This window comes from Pleurodeles waltl, chromosome 6, assembly GCF_031143425.1.
Source record: "Pleurodeles waltl isolate 20211129_DDA chromosome 6, aPleWal1.hap1.20221129, whole genome shotgun sequence".
Classification (NCBI taxonomy): Eukaryota; Metazoa; Chordata; class Amphibia; order Caudata; family Salamandridae; genus Pleurodeles; species Pleurodeles waltl.
In genome coordinates this window covers 584870800-584893119 of record NC_090445.1, presented here as the reverse complement: position 1 = coordinate 584893119, position 22320 = coordinate 584870800, and the positions used below count along the sequence as shown (strand labels likewise).

At 46.6% G+C, this 22320-nt stretch overlaps 1 protein-coding gene across 2 annotated transcripts in view; it reads right to left on the bottom strand.

The window, feature by feature from the left end:
• Positions 1–22320, bottom strand: part of TCP11 (t-complex 11) — a 143664-nt gene that overhangs the window by 110049 nt on the left and 11295 nt on the right. For both annotated transcript variants that reach the window (XM_069238812.1, XM_069238813.1), the window contains exon 3: positions 1677–1809. In XM_069238812.1, coding sequence (XP_069094913.1) covers positions 1677–1809 — 133 coding nt within the window. The remainder of the gene's footprint in view (positions 1–1676; positions 1810–22320) is intronic.

The following is a 22320-nucleotide window of genomic DNA, read 5'->3' as shown; positions in this document are numbered from 1 at the left end:
TCGTTCCCCAAAAGGGATAACATGCCCACAATAAACAACTCTTGTTCAGGACCCTCTGCTCCTCCTCTCATATATGCTCTCTTGAGGTGATTCTCCACCTCCTCACTTGTCACAAGTACCAAGTATGCTTTAGTCTGTAGGAGTTCAATTACTCAGGATGCCTCTGAACCTGTGAGGCTTGAGTGATTTTGTTTTCCTGATCCGAAGTTCTATCTCAGAAATTCCTTCTAGGATGACAGCCTTCAGCAGTGTTCCTTTAAAGTTTGACAGTGCCGGAGATCTGTCTTGGTTATAGCTATAATGGATTCCTTGAAGGCTGAACATGTCTCCATGCCAAAGGCCCTCACACCGCACTACATTGATTTAGTCTATCTTGCTGGTGCGCAATATCTCAGCAAGCCCTTCTGCACACTCATCATTGTACACATTCATGGGTAGATTAGCGTCTAGCTCCCAGAAGATGGCACCATGCAGAGATGACAGGTGTCAGATGCCATTCCATCAGAACTGGTTAGGGTACAGAACAGTGAACTCAAGTCAATGAAACAGCAATATTAAGCATAGCCACTATAATACAGCCAAGAATATTCAAAGTGACACCAGAAAAAGTACAGAACAATGCTTCCAGATGGACATCAGTGCCTACGATCACAACATTGTCTTTCACAGTAAGCAGTCAAAAAGGTTCACCCATTCCATCAAAAAACTGCCTCAAGGGACCACAGAGCAAGTTTGGCATAGAGCGCCAACCTAAAAGACATCCACGCTGTCACCACTGTCACTGAAATACACCATGAATCAGCTTTCCCAGCATCTTTGAACCCACTACACCAGGGCATCCCCACAGGCATTAATAGCAGAACTATCTCCATGCCCAAGTTTTAGGAGCAACATAATAAACCCTTACTCACTGGATTAGAGAGTTGGTGTGGAGCGCAGTCTCAGTCACGGAAACACATGCAGGATGCTTAGAGTTCTCCCCCACCCTTAATCACCTGTTCACTGTTCTAGCTTCACTTCTCATGGTCAACACCACACACCTTCCCAGTGAAGAGGTCACTTTTTAGGGAAGCATTGTTGTGTTCTGACTGCAGCCGCTGTCTTAAGAGCCCTTCAATGTGCTGGGGAGCAATGGCTTAAAGTGTTCGTTAATCAGTTGGTGAGCATATCTGCCAGTATGGATTGCGTACAAGAAACCACAATCTCTTCACCAACCAGCAAGGTTACGCTGAGGTGCTAAAGATCTCCAGTGTTAGGAAAAATCACCCCCAAATCAGTAGATTGGATGAGAAGCGCACAAGAAACATGTTCAATTCTGAGCTATGTCCTGCCACTATGATTCATTCTTGAAAATAGCCTGAATCTGAACCATTTCAATATTTCTGAATCTGAACCATTTCAATATTTTACCTAGAGAAGCCTAACACCTCAGACTCCTTAGAAGAATTACACTTTTTAACCCTTCTGATAATTCTAAAATGTAATTCAGGCTGGATTGCAGCCACACCGTACTAGAGGACAGCCTTAAAATATTTATAGCAAAGTTTTGAATAGGATAAGTGCGGCGCTCAGAAGTGACTCAGAGGACAATGGCACTTTTTTACAAGTCTGTATGGGTAAATAAATAAAAGACAGTTTTGAAAAAGCAGGATGAACATTTAGTTTTTAGGACTTACCTGTCTGAAGGGAAGACTATTTCTTTCAGCTGGAAGTTTTTGTTCATTATTATTTCGTGGGCAATAGTCAGATCAGAGACTCCTTGGGCTATTTCCATTAGGTCATTGGCTGACAGAAGCTGAGTAGAATCCGCTGCGGGAAGAAAAACAATATTTCATTATATTACTATGCTCCAAAAAGGCTGCTATTTAGAGGGTACCTTTGAGGCTGGGCTCTGTCACAGATAAAGAGCGAGAATGGAAATGTACAGCGAGTGAGCATGGTCAACTACACAAGTGCATGCATGAAGCCTGTGCTAGCTGCAGGCAGGATTATCCCCGAGCGCACAGTAAGGGAAAACGCACAGATAAGTGCAGCTTGGGTGAGTGTGTCAATCTCAACACATTGTCTTGCTGCCAGCCATGGTTGCGCAACTCTGATGACTGGAGTACTGTAGCTTAGTGACTACAGAGGTATGGGAGAAGCAGATTTCAAGCGAGGACTTGAGCTATAAGTACACTGTGAGGCTCCATGAAATGCTCTGTATGATCCACCATACCCTATGGGTTTGCATTCTTGTTATAGCTTATGTGTTTTTCTGTATCAAGAGAAGAAATTAGATATTAAATTATAAACTAGAACAGAGATTATTCATGCATATGCATGTGTGGGGCCTATGAGAGAGAGGGAGCAAGCATGCGAGAGGTAAGAGGGACGCTGTGTATTTGGCTCTATTCCCAAAAAATCTCTAAAAAATACTTGATCTCTTGTTTTTTTTTTTTTTACACTACTGAATTGTTTCAAAAGCAAGTGGGTATGGGTATCTACAACACATGTATTTTATCCTCACAGATATGGAACAATGCTAGGGAACTTAAAGGAATGTTCCTGGTAGAGAAGGAACTGTGTGGGCAATGAAAAAAATCTGGGGTTTCGGGTTCTTAGACTCTAAATAAATAAGGAGGTATCAGTGCCCCAGTGTAAATCAGAGGTAAGGCGAGTGTACAGCTAACCAATTTTGTCAGAGGCAGGTGTGAAATAAATGCTGGTACTTGGAGTAATCTGTTTGAGTAACTGGTCAAAACATATGAATAAATGCTTAAGGACATTCATTGTGGCAAATAACATAGTGGGAAGGAAAGTTTAAAAAAAAAAAAAAAAAAAAAAAAAAAAAGGGTCTCAAAGTTTCTATACAGTTAAGCTCAACATCTTGGAAGTATTTTTTTTATTTTTTATTTTAGAGTCAGAAAATGGACCTTCATTGCAAGATCTTGTACTGTAACACTGGTTGCCAGAGTCCAGGCACAGGCAGGACATGGCACATTGCATTCTACTTATATTAAAGCTTTCTCCAGGCCTAATAGAACCTAATAAAAAATATATCAAAACACTAGATATCAATATTGTGATCCTTCGTTTGAAACTGGTTATCTCAACTTTTGTTCGTTCTTAGAACAAGGCCTCCCCAACATGGGAAACCTTGGCATTTGTATACATGCATACTCCCAAAACCCCAAACATGAGTCAAAATATAATATCCAAGTTACTTGAAGTAAGGAGTACATGAGGGGAGAAGGAAATCAAAAGGATTTGAGCATGTAAGGCAAGGACTGGCAGTAATTTGTATGCGGTTATGCTTGACCTGTGTCCTGGAACCAAATTGTCTTGCATTATAATTGGAACTTCCGTTTACAATTTAATTTCTTTCAGTTGTGGAATTTTAGCAAGACCGTATTACGTAACATATTACGGTTTCAGAAAAGCAAACGCCATTGCCCTATTGTCCACTCTTCCCTATGCCAGTCCTTATGAGGTATTACCTTGTGTGCACAGACAAATAACAAGCAGATAGAATGGAATTTAAACATAACTCGACCCTAAAGCCTCCCTACAAGAGACCATATGCTCCTACTCACTTCCCATTTTATTCCTTACCCATAAGTCATTTACAGGCAGGGTCAGATGAACGAGTTACTTACCTTCGGTAACGATTTTTCTGGTGGATACATTAGCTACCTGTGGATTCCTCACCTAATGAATACTCCCATGGTGCCAGCATTCGACGGAAATCTTCTTACTAGTCTCTGCACGTCGACGAGGACGTCACTCTAGCCCACGCAACGCCGTCTGACGTCATACAGGCAATAAGAGGTCCTCGCCGACGTGCCGATGACAGTACCAACATTTTTTACGTGCATGAGAATAATAATAACCCAATGTAATGAAAGAGCAAAGCAACATCTCTTAATATTGTAAATCACACAACATTGCAATAAAATAGCTGTAGATTTAATATAACTTTTTTTTTTTTTTTAAACAAATAAATATATTTATACATACGAATCATGTATATACACAATATATATAGATTTATATATAAATATACACATATATACAAATATCATATATGCAAAATGTATTGCAACTTTGAAGACCAAAAGGAGCACACTCAAGGATTGCTTGGAGAGACCAAAAAGGCAACGGGGAGGCGGGTGGGACCGTGAGGAATCCACAGGTAGCTAATGTAGCCACCAGAAAAATCGTTACCGAAGGTAAGTAACTCGTTCTTCTGATGGATACAACTACCTGTGGATTCCTCACCTAATGAATAGAGTCCCAAAGCAGTACCACGCCCGGCGGTGGGTGCCTAAATGGTCAAACCAAGAAATCCTGCAGCACTGACCGTGCAAAATGACCGTCCCTTCTGACCTCAGAGTCCAAACAGTAATGTTTCACAAAAGTGTGAAGGGACGACCAAGTTGCGGCCTTGCAGATGTCGACCACAGGAACACCCCTGGCCAAGGCCGAAGAGGCCGACTTAGCTCTGGTGGAGTGAGCCCTAATGCCCTCAGGCGGATCCTTCTTTGCCAAAGAGTAACAGATTTTAATGCAAAGAACAACCCACCTGGAGAGTGTTCTCTTGTGGACTGCCTTTCCTCTCCTCTTGCCCACGTATCCGACAAACAGCTGATCCTCCAGCCTGATATCCTTCATTCTGTCGATATAGAAGCTCAACGCCCTTTTTGGGTCCAGGCGATGTAGTCTTTCTTCCTCCTTTGAAGGATGAGGCGGAGGATAAAACGTGGACAAAGTGATTGTCTGAGCCAAATGGAAGGGTGAAACAACCTTCGGAAGGAAAGCAGCCTTGGTCCTCAACACCACCTTATCCCCATAAAACGTTATATAAGGGGGTTTAACCGATAAGGCCTGCAACTCACTCACTCTCCTTGCAGATGTTATAGCTACCAGGAATACTGTTTTAATAACCAAATACCTTAAGGGGCAAGAATGCATAGGCTCAAAAGGGGACCCCATAAGGAAAGTCAGGACCAAGGACAAATCCCATTGAGGCATAACGAATGGTTTTGGAGGATATTGATTCAGAAGACCTTTCAAGAATCTGAGAACAATAGGGGATTTAAATAACGATGGTTGGTCTGGAAGACAAATGAAGGCTGACAAGGCCGACAAATAACCCTTAATGGTAGCCACTGCACAACCTTTCTGCGCTAGAGACAGTGCAAAAGACAAAACATGTGACAGATGAGCATGTAAAGGATCAATCTGTCTCTCTCCACACCACATAACAAATTTAGACCACCTATTAGCGTAGATAGATTTAGTGGAGTGTCGCCTGGCCGCTAAGATAACATCCACTACATCAGGCGGGAGAGAGAAGGAACTCAGGTTGCCCCGTTCAATCTCCAAGCATGTAGGTGCAGACTCTGGAGGTTGGGGTGTAAAACCTGCCCCTGCGACTGCGAGAGGAGGTCTGCCCTGAGAGGGAGACGGAGCGGAGGGCACAGTGAGAGTTGGAGAAGGTCGGAGTACCATACCCTCCTTGGCCAATCCGGAGCTATTAAGATGACTTGGGCCCGGTCTTGGCGAATTTTCCTCAACACTTGAGGAATCAAGGGTATGGGGGGAAACGCGTAAAGCAACTGGTCGCACCAGGTTATCTGAAACGCGTCCCCCAACGCTCCCTGCATCGGATACTGGAGGCTGCAGAATAACGGGCAATGCGCGTTCTCTAGAGTGGCAAACAGATCTATTCGAGGAAACCCCCATATCTGGAAGATTAGACAGACCTGATCTGGATGGAGACGCCACTCGTGGTCTGCCGAGAATTGGCGACTGAGACTGTCCGCACGTACATTCAAGACCCCGGCCAGATGATTTGCCACCAAGCAAATCTGATGGTCCTTTGCCCAGGACCATAGCCGAAGAGCTTCTCTGCAGAGAAGGTACGACCCTACTCCTCCCTGTTTGTTTATGTACCACATCGTGGTAGTATTGTCCGTCAGGACCTGTACCGACTGACCACGAAGGGATGGGAGGAAGGCCTTGAGAGCCAGACGTACAGCCCGTAACTCCAACAGATTGATATGAAACACCTGTTCCTCTGGAGACCAAAGCCCTTTGATCTCCAGATCCCCCAGATGAGCTCCCCATCCTAGGGTGGAAGCATCCGTTATGACCGTGGCAACTGGTGGCGACTGCGCGAACGGCTTTCCCTGTGAAAGATTGTTGCCCGCAATCCACCACTTCAATTCCACAGCAGCATCTCTGGAGATCTTGACAGTACCTTCTAAATCTCCCTTGTGTTGAGACCACTGCCTTCGGAGGCACCACTCAAGAGCCCTCATGTGCCAGCGAGCATGCGTGACCAACAGAATGCAGGAGGCGAACAGACCGAGCAGACGAAGGACCTTGAGGACTGGAACTACCGCTCCATTTCGAAACATTGGAACCAATTCCTGAATATCTTGAATCCGCTGAGGCGGAGGAAAGGCTCGACCCAATGTTGTATCCAGTACTGCCCCTATGAACAGGAGGCGCTGAGAGGGCTACAGGTGAGATTTGGGCACGTTCACCGAAAAGCCCAGGTCGAACAACAACTGGGTTGTTGACTGCAGATGATGCGACACAAGCTCCGGGGACTTGGCTTTGATCAACCAGTCGTCCAAGTAAGGGAATACTGCTATCCCCTTCCTTCTGAGCTCCGCCGCAACCACTGACATCACCTTTGTGAAGACTCGAGGTGCTGAAGTAAGACCAAACGGGAGGACCGCAAACTGATAGTGCTGCGACCCTACCACAAACCGGAGATACTTCCTGTGCGACTTGAGTATCGGGATATGAAAGTAAGCATCCTGCAAGTCGACAGACACCATCCAATCTTCCTTGTTCAACGCCAAAAGCACCTGTGCTAGGGTCAGCATCTTGAACTTTTCCTGTTTGAGGAACCAATTCAAGATCCTCAGATCCAGGATTGGTCTCAACTGACCATCCTTTTTGGGAATCAGGAAGTATCTTGAGTAACAACCTCGACCCTTTTCATGCTCTGGGACCAACTCTACCGCGCCCTTTGAAAGGAGGACTTGAACCTCCTGTTCTAGCAACAGGAGGTGTTCTTCTGAACAATAAGATGGGCGGGGCGGGATGAGGGGCGGGAACTCCCGAAAGGGAAGGGCGTAGCCTTTCCCCACAATGCCGAGAACCCAAGTGTCCGTTGTGATAGACTTCCACTTGTGGAGAAAATGCTGTAATCTTCCCCCTACAGGAGAGGAGTGAGTGGGAAACGGTGGAAGCCTAAGGCTGCTTCCCCTGCTGCACCCCTCCAGAGGACGAGGAAGAGGCAGAGTGCTGTTGAGAGGCTCCTCTGGTACGGGCCCCACCCCTCCCCCTCCCTCTAAATGACCTATAGGGGAGGGAAGAGGCGGGTTGCTGGAACCTCCCCCGAAAGGAAGAGGAAGAAGAGCCACGCCCAAATCCCCGAAACCTCCTGAAAAATCTAGAAGAGGCAGAGGAAGAAGGAGCTTGCAGTCCTAACGATTTGGCTGTGGCTCTGCTCTCCTTAAATCGTTCCAAGGCCGAATCTGCCTTGGCTCCAAACAGTCTGTCCCCATCAAACGGGAGGTCCAGCAGGGTCGACTGCACATCCGCAGAAAACCTTGAGTTTCGGAGCCAGGCCTGTCTTCTTGCCACCACAGCCGTGCCCATCGCCCTGGCCACCGAGTCGGTCGTGTCCAGCCCAGACTGGATAATCTGGGTTGCGGCAGCCTGGGCGTCCGAGACCACATCCAAGAGACCCTGGGGGAGCTCCGTAAATGAAGACGAAATATCATCCATCAGAGCATGGATGTACCTCCCCAGAATGCACGTTGCGTTGGTGGCCTTCAACGCCAAACTGCGTGACGAAAATATTTTCTTGGACTGCGCATCCAGTTTCTTGGAGTCTCTGTCTCCAGGCACCGTCGGGAAGGAACCAGGCGCTGACTTTGAGGAACAGGAGGCTTGCACCACCAAGCTCTCCGGCGTAGGGTGTCTAGAGAGAAAGCCAGGGTCAGATGGTGCAGCTCGATACCTCCTGGCCACAGCCCTATGAACGGCCGAGGAAGACACCGGCTTCTTCCACACCTCCAACACCGGATCCAGCAAAGCCTCATTAAATGGCAAGAGAGGCTCAGCTGCAGCAGAGGCCGGATGCAATACCTCTGTCAGCAAATTCTGCTTCGCCTCTGCCACCGGCAAAGGCAGGTCCAAAAAGCTCGCTGCCTTCCTCACCACAGCATGAAAGGAAGCAGCCTCCTCCGTATATTCCCCTGGAGATGAAAGGTCCCACTCAGGGGAAGTGTCCAGCCCACTGGCTGTATCCAGACCATGTAGTCCGTCTCCAGAGTCCTCAATCTCTCCCTCCTCTAAGACTCGCTGGTACTCCTGTTCTTCTAAAAGACGGAGAGCACGCCTCCTCGAATGAAGTCTCTCCTCGATACGCGGAGTCGACATGGCCTCCGCCGACGTCGAAGAACGGCGCCGATCTCCAGAAGCATCTGACGCCGCGTCCGGCGCCACAGGCAGCTTCGGCGCCGAGGTAGGAGCCGGAGGACGAGGTCTTGGAGCCGATGGACCAACCGGAGTCACAGGGCAAAACTTCGACGGAAGGGCAACCTCCGGGGCCGAAACATCCGAAGCCACCGGAGCGGCCACCGACGCCGGCACCGGCGCCGAGCCCACATTCCCAAAAGGGAGAAAGGGCATAAAGGGTGCCGGCCGAAGAGGCGCAGGATCACCCAACGAAAAGGCCAAGGGCCCCGAAGGACCAGCCGGAGCAGCTCCTGGAGCCATCTGCTGAAAGATGGTATACATCGCATTAAGAAACGCGGTACTATCGGCTCCAGGAGTGGGAAAAGCTGGATACTGGGGTGCCTGGATCGAGGGCGACCCCGACGCCGGCCTCGACGTCTGCGACGCCGGAGAAAACACAAGAGGCTGCACCACCTCAATCACCGACGCCTGACCAGGCGAAGTCGGTGACGCCGGAGAGGGCAACGGCGTCGATGGATGCGGCGTGACCGTGGGGCTGACCTCCCAAGTCCTCCGACGCCGAGCCGAAGGTGACCGCGAACGAGACTCCTTGCTGGAATGACGTCGTGAGTCTCTACGGCGCCGGGAGTCTCGATGACGCCGGTGAGACCTTGGCGAAGAAGACTTCTTATGATGTTTCTCCTTCTTCTTTGACTTTGCCATGAATAACTTGGTCTCACGCTCTTTGAGGGCCTTCGGATTCATGTGTTGACATGAATCGCAAGTCGAGACGTCGTGGTCGGAGCTCAAACACCATAGACAGTCGGAGTGAGGATCTGTAACTGACATCTTGCCCCCACACTCTCGACAGGGCTTGAAACCCGACTTCCTCTGAGACATTATTACCGCAGAGAAGACTACGCAGCAGACAATACACTGTAACCCCGAACGTAACAGTATCTCCCTCGAAGATAACCGTTTCGAATGCACGGAAAAAAGGGAACTGTCATCGGCACGTCGGCGAGGACCTCTTATTGCCTGTATGACGTCAGACGGCGTCGCGTGGGCTAGAGTGACGTCCTCGTCGACGTGCAGAGACTAGTAAGAAGATTTCCGTCGAATGCTGGCGCCATGGGAGTATTCATTAGGTGAGGAATCCACAGGTAGTTGTATCCATCAGAAAGTCTAAAGTTTTTTTTTTTTCTTTTTTAAACTCTGCAGGTCTTGATGCGTATTCTGCTGCTGTTACTTTATGGGTGCTCAGCCCAACCACAGTACCTGGAGTCATTGGCTCCTGTGTGTGAGACCCGGAAGCTTCAGTGGCTCTACCTTGCACCATGTTCTTATCGATTTGACTGTGTTTTGTGGAGGATATCCTGGGCATAATGATGGGAGGAGGGGGTTGCCACAGGAGTGAAGCAGACTGAGATGTGGAGTCTTGTTATGTCAAGAAGCTACTGGTGGCCAGGAAAATTCATTCAAATGCCGTATCGCTGTTTCCATTTGGCTGTTGGTGGTTATATGGACTCTTTGAAGTTTGGGCTGCTGCCTGGTGCAGCAAATCACTTTGGACAAAGTCTGAAACTCATTTCAGGCAACATTGCTGCTTACAAGTGGATAAACAGCTGCTCTGAGAAGTGGAATGGTTGATTCTGCTATAGTACACAAAGAGCTTTACCTGCCTTATATGAGAAGCAACTTGGAAAAGCCAGCATTATTCGTTGTTTGGAGCAACACTGGTATGTTTTTGACAATTGTGAATCTGTTGATTTGGGCACCTTATTAATTTGTTGGTGTGCTGGTTTGTTGAAGGCTAAGTGTTTTTCCCGTACATTTCTGATATTTCCTATGCAACTGCGTCTTTAAGGTCGTTTTGGCCAGCTGCAACTCTTGCTGTTACTTGTGACGTCTGAATTGCTGCCTTTGATTTCTACTCTGTGCTACGGTCATGTTTTTCTCCAAAGTGCTAACTGCTGGAGGATTCCTAGGAGCTGGAGTGTTCAGAACGGTGTTCTACATTCAGACACGGCTTTGACTCAATAGAGAGGTCTGGGAGATGTGGTATAAGCACAAGCATTCTGTGAAGAGGCACACAGTCCACAGTTCCCCATCGTAGTCGCAGTTACATTTTCCTGTATGGCCTGGTTCCATCTCTGGAGGACTCTCAAGGTCAGTAGTTCCTGCTGCTCCCCTATTCAGCCCAGCAATTTGCTCCAAAAAAACAGCTGTGCCAGGAACTTCTCTCCAAATGTCAGTTCCCATTAGATTTTAGAGGGCATTGTAAGGGTTCCTACCAAAAGAATAATGGGTGCATTGCAGTAGGGCAGAATTAAATCTTACCTACTAATACAATTATACCGCAAAGATATTTGGTTTGTTCAAGTTAATTTTATTTGCTCCCATAACACAATATATTAAAATTTTCACCCATTATGTCACTCTAGGCAAAGGCTTACCTTGTGCAAATAAGTACCGACCCTGCTCCTTACGGGTACAGTCTATCCCGAACTGCCAGGCAATGCCCCCTCCAGAAGGGACCAGAGGCAACCCCCAACCGGTTTTGACCTACATCACTGGGTGCAGCTGGACTCATAGGGAACATTGAGCACGGAACCACATCTAGGTGGAGTCTAATCTAAGATGGTATTGTGGGCATATAAAAAAAAATTGATGGACTGGAATGCAGACCCAGGGAATAAACAGTGGCTGAGGTTCATTTAAGCAGTTCACTTTGGTGCGAAGACTTAAGTGGGAAGAAAATGCCCAGATGTCGGTCCCATCCTCACTTGGACATTGGAACCAACCTGCACCCAACTGAAAAGCCCAAACTAGGGTGAAACATGTCTTGGGTTCCAGTACAGTGAGGAGTTGGCTTGGCCGTTTGTGCTGGAATGTTCCATTCGGAGCAGTATCAAGACTGATTTGCGTATGGCCGGGTCCTATCTAAAGTAGCACTGAGGGCAAACACTCAAGCATCCCACCCATCACTTTTTTTTTGTTTACTTAAGTGCAATTCTGCCTAGTCATTAGTGCACTCAATGTACCATTTCTCCCATTACCTCAAGCAAAAATAATATAGCTCACTGCAGTGCCTTCCTGTGCCAAGGTTGCATGTGGAAAGGCCCTGTGGTGCTGTTACCCTGATGCCCAGAAAACAGCAACACTAGGGCACTCCCATGGAAAGAGCAAAAAAGTGTGAATCTAGTACACTTCATCTCCTGCAGCAGATATCCTCCACCAGGCCGATTTTACAAATTAGAGCAGTCCTCGAAAAATAATTAAAATGTTACTAGACCTACAGGTCAAGTAACTCAAATAATCTACTCGACCTAACTGTAATGTACTTGACCCATAAATAGGTCTTAAATTGTGTGATCCACAAATGATTGCACCATCCAATATGTGAGATCAGCATTTCTGCAGTACAAAAAACCCTCTTTTGTTTGATTAAGTAGACTAAAGTTTGCTGCATGCATCACAATAATCCAGCCCACATCCTCATGACGTCTAGCCCCATAACCCAGGACTTCTTTTATTTTACTAACAACATTGTCATCAGGGCAGGAGTGTTTCCCAATTTGTTTAAACACTCAATTTTAATAAATATATTACTAAACCACAATGTGGTAACATATTGCCATCTACACACAGTAACTTTCCAAGAAATGTCCAAAAACCTCTCCACCAAGTTGCAGCTCTAATGATATAAACTATATGGTGTATTAACAATCTGTAAAAATTGGGTTTCAGAAAACATATCCTTTGCACATCAACACAAAGTATTCTGATTTGTTTTCATCCTATTAAAATACTTTTTTCAATCACACAGAAATATAAAAAAGGGCTTTCACTACTACTGAAATATATTTTGAAATGTTTGCACAGTTGACTTAGTCATTTAAATATTGGTGTTAAGAAAAGCCTGACATCCTTTTATTTTACATTCTAAGCAGCAGGCCACACAGTTCACCTTACAAAGTCCTGGAACTCTGCAGTCAGAAGGAAAAATAATTGTAAGGAAAACTGACTTTTGACCTTTGTCTGCCAACACAGAGCAAATGTGACATAAGAACAAGATTTAAAGTCTTTTTTATTGCCCTCCCACTTTTCAACAGAACAGAACACATGTTCAGTATCAACTCACCAGGAGCGAGTAATTCCTAAATAAAATAGCTCGATCTTATCAAATAAGACTTGCCAATGCGAGTTGTAGATTTTGAGAGTCATGTGGAGTATGGGTGTGGTACATTCTATTAAGGCATTTAATGTGCATCAGTCATTAGGTGAGACTGCACTTGTATGGGTGCAGCAGTACAGCCATCTGTAAATTCAGAGTTTAGATTAAGTTACCACAAGGCTCTCTCTCACTTATGGTTTACAGACAGGCTTTTTCCTACATGGTTGCATTTAAACAGGTAATAAACTGCTTTGGGGACGATGAACACAACATTGTCAGAAGTTGGGTTGTTGGTTGACTGGGGAAGAAGACCTGGTCAAGCAACAGCCACAACCCCTTGCAAGGTGAACCACCAAAAAAAACAAAAAAAAAAAAAAAAAAAACCACTAAATTTACCTCTGCTTAACCCTGAGCAACGTGTTAAGTATTGTGTTTATGCAGTACACCAACAGCAACACAATGAAACCACAACACAATAAAAAAAGAATTGCAAACAAATTTAGAAAAATAGAGAAAATTATAATACATTATTAGACACCAAAACCATCAAAATCCAATTGGCAAAACCAGAGGTATACATTTTTAATCTTTAAGGTCAAAATAGCAAGTCCTCAGTTTTAGAAAATGGCCACCTTTCACACCACAACTAAGGGTCCAGGAGAGGGTGGAGATCTCTTAGGGTGCAAGACTCACTCGGGCTGGGTCCAGGGGCAGGTTTTAGATGGTGGAAGCCTGTTATGTACCTGTAGCTCAAAAGAGGAGACCAGCTGAACTAGCCCTTGGAGTCACTTCTGGGTGTAGGTGGTGGCATAGGGCTCTGCAGCATGGCTGGGCTCTGAAGGTCCCAAGCAGGCTCCAGGCAGCAGAAGCAGTCCTTCCAGGCACAACAGCAGTTTGGCAGAGTGCACAGCAGGTCACAACAGCAGGCAAACTTCCAGGAAACCTTCCACAGGTCAGGTAGTGAACTGAGGAGAAGTTCTGAGAGTCACAATTTAATACCCTGGTGCCCCTAGAAGTTGGGAACAGTTTCCAAAGGAGTTCTCTAAGTTACAGGAATTCCCCAGCTCCTGGCTGGTCTGACAATGCAGGGCCATTAAGCCTACTGTGTGGTGGCAGAGACTAGTCTATTCAGTAGCAAGTGGAGCTGTACCTAGCTCGGCCCCCCATCAAGTCAGTTAATGGTCCATTCAGGCTCTGCTAATCCCCCTATTGTGTGACTGTTGGGGGGTGGGGGGGGTGAATTCACAAAGTCCCTACTATCAGTTAGACCCAGTCATGTGACCTAAGGTGGATTATAGGCACAGAACGCTAAGGGTAGGAAAATGCCAACTTTTTAAAAGTTGCATTTTCAAACTTGTAATGATAAATATGACTTTACCATTAAAGAGGGTTTATCATTGTAAGTTTATAGGTACCAAACATGACATATCTACCACCTCTGGTTTAGGTAATACAGGTTATTATTTTTAATAGGGTATCCCCAATGTTACTCTATGCGAGGGGTAGGCCTCTCAGTAGGGAGAAAACAAATGTGAGATTTTAGTCACTACTAGGACATGGAGGAAAAAAGTGATTGTCCTACTTTTAACACAACACCCTGCCCTATGTGCTACCTAAGGCCTACCCTAATAAAAAGGGAGTTTAAGGCTTGGCAAGGGGTTATAAATGGCAGGCCTGGGACTAGTTTTAAAGGGGCTACTTAAGTGAGTGGCATAATAAGTACTGCAGGCCCACTAGTAGCATTTAATTTACAGGCCCTGGATACATGTTATACCACTCTACAAGAGACTTACATGTAAATTAAATATGCCAATCAGGTGTATGCCAATCAGACCATGATGAGGATAGTTAGCACTTTAGCACTGGTCAGCAGTGGTAAAGTGCACAGAGTCCTAAGGACAACAGAGCAAAAATCGAGGTAAGCAGGCAAAAAGTTTGGGGGGGTGGAGGGTGGAAGAGGTTAGGGTTGATCACCTTAGGGCTGACAGGTCTAACAATCAGGAAACATTATACACTGTTCTGCAAATGGCGCAAAGTCTACGGAACATAAAGACATTTAACAGCAAAAAGCTGGAATACTCTTTAATATCCTGTACTGGGATGAAGGTGCATCCGCAAATGACTTTCCCAGTGTGGTGGTCAGCTGCAAGCACCTCATTTGGACCATGAAAACATTAGAAGCAGGGATAATCATTCAAAACAAAAACAGTTCAGACAAACCCCCTTACGTTTGTTTGTGAGACACAAGGCAAATTTGTGTTAAGGAGTTAATCTATAATTAAATTGGAATCAGCAACCACAAAACTTTGTTCAGCCTTTCACTTATTTCATTAAAAAAATGCCTTTACCACGATACAGTTGTGAATTATACAACAACATTTTAAAAATCCCATCTATTGCTCAGAACATTCATATAGACATCACAACACAAGGACTTATATAGTTACAAAATAAACAGACTTGTTACAACCTATTAAAACCTTATTTCAGGAGCAGTGTATTCATAGCAGTTCTACAAATTCCTTCAAAAATATGATACACATAAAAGGAAGCCTAAAGAGAAGACACAAAACCCTCTTTTCTGTCAATTCACTGAGCAACAATGATTGTAATTGTTCATCTTGAATAGGCTCCTTTAAATAAAATTAAAAAAAAGGGGTTGACACGTTTCGGCCTGTATAAAGATTTAAGGCCTCATCAGGACCCAAGGTTGATAGGTGACTTTACTTCTTGACACATCACAATGTCTAAGCCACATTATATATTAAATAGTATATTCTTTCAGGACGCTCGATGGGGCTCATTAATAAAAAAAAAAAACTTTGTGAGCATCAGCTAAATAACTGATTTACTGATGGAAAAAAAAAAAAACATCAGGATGGAAGCAACTTAAAAAAAACACTACATTTGTCTTCTATTCAGGAAGGTTTGGTACTTAAACTTGTGCCGGTGGTCTCCTTGCCAGTACCACAGTGTAAGAAAAGTGTTTCAACGTTATCATAGTAAAGACAAAAAAAAAATTTAAATAAATGAAAGGCTGAAAACAAAGTACTGTGGTTGCCAATTCCAGATTAATTATATAATAATTCCTCTATACAATTTTTACGGGTGTGTTTGTCTTAAACGTTTTTGGTTTAAATGATTGATTATCCCTGCTTCCCATGGTTGCCAGAGGAACAGTGACTAATGGGATATCCCCTTCCTTTCTGCTAAACATCTCATTTGGAGGCAGACTTTGAAACCCTCAGTCGGTGGCAATGCCGGATTCTGTATGGTAGGTATCATGCTCATGAATATGTTGTCTTATTTTGCCTACTGCAGAAGGTGATTTCATGCCCATACCATGCATCTCACCGCATCTCCTTCGGTTGTAGGGCACGCCATATTGAGTGGGTGTGGTGCCGCATTATCGGTCTCAACAGCAACATGCAACTTAAAACAGCGTGGTGGTGGTGCAAACAGTGAGCAAACTAGGCTGGGGGGGGGGGGGCAGTAATAAGATAACTCCAAATCTGGTGTACACAGTGCTCCCTGCTCAATCTGTAGTCTAAGCAAAACCCAGGTGACTCAGCTGCTTCCCTGTCAATGCTAAACTAATACGATTTGACTGTATTTGGTTGAAGTAGTGTCTAATGAAAGGTATAAGGATGTTTACAAAAAGGTGTAGGAACTTAGGGAGAAATACCATCTTAGCAATTAAGATTAAGACACCTGCCATTGATATCTGCAGTCTCAACCAAACAGACATTGTCTTATAACCAGGTCGGTGTCCTCCCATAATTCTTGCATCAGAAATCATCTAGGTCTCAACTAATCCATATTCCCAAGTATCTGACAGTAGAGTCCGACCATCGCAGCAGGAATTCAGGAGCAACCATGCTGGTGGCATGTGTAAGATGGAACATGATTAACTTAGTCCAGTTTATAGTTATCCCCGCGAGACAGTACAATTTAATGAATTCCCGAAGTGTCAGTGAGATTTTAGTCTAGGGGTCTATAAGATACAGTGTGATATAATCTCTGTGATCATGAATTTAGAGCAGGGCTAGGTGATTCAGGCTAGGATTAATGTTGCATCGCAGACTCAGCCAGTAGGGCCTCACCAAGATGCAGCGATCTTGCAGCCCAGCTCTCTGACACCCGCCTCTAAAGAACTTTAAGAGCTCTTAATTTTGTTTTAATAAAAAATAAAATAACCCAAAAAAAACAAACAAAAAAAAACACACACCTTGCTGCAGCACTCTAAATAAAACAATTGTGTTTTGGATATGAAAAGAACTACCCTTTGCATCAAAGCATAAAGTAGCATGCCATTCCACCCCATCCTCCCTATTTAATTCCAGTGACTCCAATCTACCCTGGGTCAGATCTTTGGAGTGCTAACGCTACAGATACCTTGTTTTAACTGACATGCTTTCATTGTGTGCTACTTTCAAGTATGATTAAATGAGCAATTACTTTTTAGGGAAATCTTCTAAATGGACATTACCTCCCTCGTGTTGACTTTGGCCTTGGTGTTTAACCACCTATACCAAGGGAGAAACAAGGAGGATACCGAGTACGAGTAGTGAAAATTCCAAATTAAATGTTGGAAAATCTGAAATAAAATGCCAGAAACAAAGGTATGGAAATTTATATGGTTTATGTGATTATGCCTCTGTTTGAAAGCCAAAGGTTCCAACAGTTTCAAGTTTGTCAAATATTTCGTTTTGGTATTCATCCATGCTGTAAAGTTATTTTACCTTTAACCTCATCATCTACCCATTGATGTAAAACACCTCACTCCTTCACCCTCGCAGTAACACCTTCACTTGCTTGACCCCTAAGCCTAACCATGACCCTCACCCTATCCCTAGAAAAGGCCTAAGCGTAACAATTACCCCTTTCCCTAGCAATTCCCCATGTAGATAGCCTAAAGCTTACTATCCAAAATTTTAATGATATTGTTTTTCATAATCTTTATCCTAACCATGAATATCACCATCAACTTTTAACTAAATATAGGATTAAAAGTCATCCTTTGCTTTATCATTTTAATCACTTCTACTATGGACTTGCCAAGAATGTCGGATTAAGCCACCTATTTGTAGAACTAGTCCTTAGTTGTTACAACACAGTAAAATCTTCATAGCAGCCAGGAAATGTATGAGTCTAGGACCTCTGTTAGCAAGGCAAGGATTAGCACATTTCCTTTTAACATAATGGTAATTGTATGAGGCTTTATTTCACCAGACTATGGGACTACTGCATGTACTCCATTTTCATTGTTCCAGTCACCGACGTACAGATTAATCATGAGAACAACAAACATTTACATCATACTCGCCATGGGGATACTTGCGTGTAACTCATAACAACATTTGTTTGAGCAAGTAACAAAAAGAACTGGGGGGGGGGATTAACTTTCCTCCCACATTTCACATAACCCCGATTTAACAATCACCAAGATTCCACTATGTTTCCAAACCATCAAGTAACAACTGCCATTAACACACACCCACTGCATCAAGGTTAGAAACAGCTTACACATGATTAGAGTTGTCCAAAACACAATGGTGATGTCTGGGCCAGTTTGATGCCCTTACAGGGGAAGAAAAAAAAAATCATTTAAGATTTGGTTTGAGCTAAATAAACCTCCATAGCCCTGGATGATTTTGTTAATGACAAGGGAGAGGTAGCAATACCGTTGATTCAGTTTTATGAAATAATTTTGACTTATCATTGCTGTAAATCTTTTGACTAGTTCGCATTGTCTACAACCTCTCCAACCAAAGCATACTTTTCAAGGGCAACAGAGGCTTCTATTAACCTTTCAGTACACTGCCAGTGGACCCTCTAAGAGCATCACTGTAAGCAACAACAACAAAAAAACAAAAAAAACAAAAAAGAAAAGTGGATCTGGAATTGACCATCTTCTACCAACATGTTAGACGTGACTAACATTCAGATCTTGGACTACATCTATTGGAGGTAGGAGACCCCCCCCCCCCTCCACAACACATGCCACATTATGAGACTAAACTGCTTTTTAAATCATATGGCATGCACAAATTTGAAGACATGTAATATCCTAAAGTAAACAAAAAGGACGCCAAAGTGGGGTACCAAATTTTCAGGATAGTGCAGGTTATGTGTTATTTCAAAGTGAATACAGAACCACAAAGGTTTCAGGATCCTGTGTTTTACGATTTAATTGCTGTTGGTCACAGTGAGTGCAAGACCTCAGGTAAAGTCTATAATTTACCAATGGTGGCTGCTTGCTAGATCAAGAAACTCTTAACTATCAGATCCCTGTGTGGCCGGATCACAATAACAGACATACATTAACAAATGTAATAGGGCAATATAGTTTAAGTGTGTAGAATTGCTGTCAGGTTTCTCATAAGCTACATAAATACAGCAATGCAACTGCAAAAGGGTTCAGAATACTTACGACACCTCAAGTCAGGCAGTGATATTTACTTTCTGGCTTTAATTTTGGAATCATTTAGACATTTATTTTCATGCCTTAAAATTGTCCAAACTTTGATTGCGTGGCTTTGGGCGTCAAGATGGCGGTCGCACTCTAAGAGTGCTCCAGACCCCTCCGTCATGCGCCGGCAGAAGCCCCTGCCATCCTGCACTATAATTTGCCCCCGACAATCCCTGAGTTGGTGGGGGCGGTATTGGTTGAGTGAGTGCCGCGAGGGTGCGATAGTAGTGCCGCGTGAGGCCCGGGCCGGTGTTACGGCCTAGGTGGCAGTGGCAGTGGCTGGAGACTGGGGCGGGCCGCCCCCCCCCCCCCCCCCGAGCGCCACGCCGGGGCCCGTCCATCGGAGGCACGGCTGCCTCAAAGAGTGGTGAGGAGGCGTGGAGGCGGCCCGTGGACCAGGGCCCGATCCGGAGGCGCGCCAGGCGGTGCGGAGCCAGAGCGTCGCTGAGGCAAGTTGAGATCCCGACTGGGCCGGACTGGACCCCATGAGAGGAGTGGGGCCGGTCCCGTGGCCTGGTGGGCGGCGGTGCGACGACGGCAGGTCGGCCCCTTCGGTTGTGGAGTGGAGTGGCAAAGTGGCAGTCTCCTGAGACTGAGCCCAAAGCTGGGGTGGCCGAATGCAGAAGACCCAAGAGGCAGGTGGGTGAGAGCGGAGGAGCAGGGGCCTGGTCAGCGGCGGTGTGACTCGCTCCTCTATCACAAGCCCGTGCGATAGAGGAGCGAGAGGAAGCTGTGGATGGGACGAGGGCACTGAACAGAGGTGTTGAGGCCACGGCAGCCTGCCCGACTGCCCCCCAGGGCCCTGAGGTACTATTGGGGGCCCGAGTGCGTGGCTGGTGGGTCGAGGACCCAGCATACAAGGAAACAAGCCCCCCGGGGGGGGGTGGACCCGGAGCGCTGGGACTGCAAGCAGGGGAGCCACCAAGAGGAGTGCTGTGGCCGGGCAGGCCCCTCCGAGTGAAATACAAGGCGTGCGGTAAGGGGTGCCAGAGGTGAAGGAGACTTATCCCCCCCTTCCCGGAATCCGTTGCTTTTGCGATACTGGGTAGCAGCGGTTGAGGTGGCCCTGAGAGGAGATCATAACGTTGAAGTGTTGGGGTGTCTGCCTGGCTCAGTGAGACAATATGGGGAAGGACAGAGCTGGAAGACAGCCCCCGACAACCCAGCAGTGGATTGACCAGTTCACCACGCAAGCACCACCCCAGGGTGTGGGAGACCTGGCATCTGGGGATTCTGCACTGGAAGGAGTGAGCGCGATCCTCCAGGCCATCCAGTCCTTGCAGCTCGCAGTGGAAACTAAGATTGGTGAGGTGCGTGAGGACATGGGTTTGTTGCGGCAAGACCTCCGGACTGCAGTGGGTCGAGTTACGGAGGTAGAAGGCCGTGTTTCCCAAGCGCAGCTGAGCTTGCTGGGATCAAGACTGAAGTGGCCCACCTGCTGACCCGCACAGGCGAGTTGCACTGCCGTGCAGAAGACGGAGAACCGCTCCAGATGTAACAACCTGCCCTTCGTCGGCTTCCCGGAGGGGGCGGAGGCGAACCAGGTGCTTGAGTTCTTGGAGAGCTGGATTCGATCCTGGATGCCGGAGCAGCATCTCTCCCCCTGGTTTGTAATAGAACGGGTGCATAGGGCTCTGGCACCCCAAACGCCACCTGGTGGACCAAGGAGACCAATGATCGCCCGCTTCCTAAACTTTAAGGACCGTGATATCATCCTTACAGAGGCCAGACTCTGTCCAGGCCTCCGATGAGAAAACCACAGGATTCTAGTATTCCCAGACTACACTCGTGAGGTCCAGGCCCGGTGCAGCTCGTACGAAAGTGTTAAGCAAAAACTCAGGGCGATGCAGCTCACATATGCGCTCCTCTGCCCCGCTCACCTGAAAGTCCTTATGGTTTGGAAGTCCTTTTTCCTTGAGTACCCTGAGGAAGTATGGGACTGGTTGACTGAGGAGGGCGTTTTAGCTCAGAGGGGTCCATCCCGGACTGCGGGGGCTCCTCAGGTCACGGCCCTGCTGCCCCGACGGGCACGCAAGGGGGACGCAGACGCACCAGATCCTGCCGCAGGCGGTGAAGTGGTCCGGCCAGCCCGGCTGACAGGGATTCAGGACCAGGACCCGGTCGCCCGATAGGAAAAAATTCCCTGGACACCCCCGGAGTTCAGGGTTCTGCATAAGCGGAGAAGGAAGATCATCTCAGCCAGACTCCTGCGCTCAACTGATGGGCAGAAACATGGTCTCCGACCGCCGAACTCACTTGAGGGCTCATCCTCCCTGGTAGTAGCTGGTGCGGATGGGCGGGGGCTAGATTGCAGATAATCTGGCTGAATGGAGGGGTCCACCACTCCACACCAATGACAGGCCATTTGGTCCTAAGGTTCTGCTTGGGTCTTTGGGCGACAGATGCTTCAAGGGTAGAAGTATGGGGTGGGGGGGCGAGGAGTTAATTAGGATACTATGTTGTGATGTTTCAGTATGGTTCAACCGTTGTTACCTTACCCTTTCCCTTTTCTTTGGACGGCCACTCTTGGGCCCACTGGCGGGCATGCAACACATAACCTCATTGGTGCACCCCACGCGCAGCCCTCGTTGACGCAGGTCCTTTCATGGACCGTGAACGGGCTCTTGGACAACACCAAGAGATCCGCGGTTTTTAATCCTCTTCGCAGGTATGCCCCTTCCGTGGTTCTGCTCCAGGAGACCCATCTGCTTGGCACGAAATGCCCCATGCTCACACGGGTGGATATGACAAAGTCTACCATGCAGGGTTTTCCAGGAGTTCCAGGGGGGTGGCGGTTCTCCTGCACCGTTCCCTGCCCATAGTAATAACTGCTGCCGAGTCAGATCCGCAAGGGCGCTATGTTGTGGTGTCCGGCATGCTCAGAGGGCAACAGATTATTATAAGCACCTATGCTCCTCCTAGCGCGTTTGATTGCTTTTTGCACGCTCTTCGCACTGTGTTATCAGGGCTCCCGCCAGGGCTGACTCTACTGGGCGGAGACTTCAACTCTGTTCTAAACACAACGTTGGATATCTCTGGTCCTGTGTCCGCAAGTCGCCCTCATCGGGCGTCGGGCCGAGAGCCTTGGCCTGTGCAAGGTATGGCGAATGTGGCACCCCAGAGACTGGCAGTACACTCATACTTCGGCGGCAACCCTCCCACCCCCACCTGGGAGATGTTGTCCTCCCTCGGCTTTCACCGATGGAAA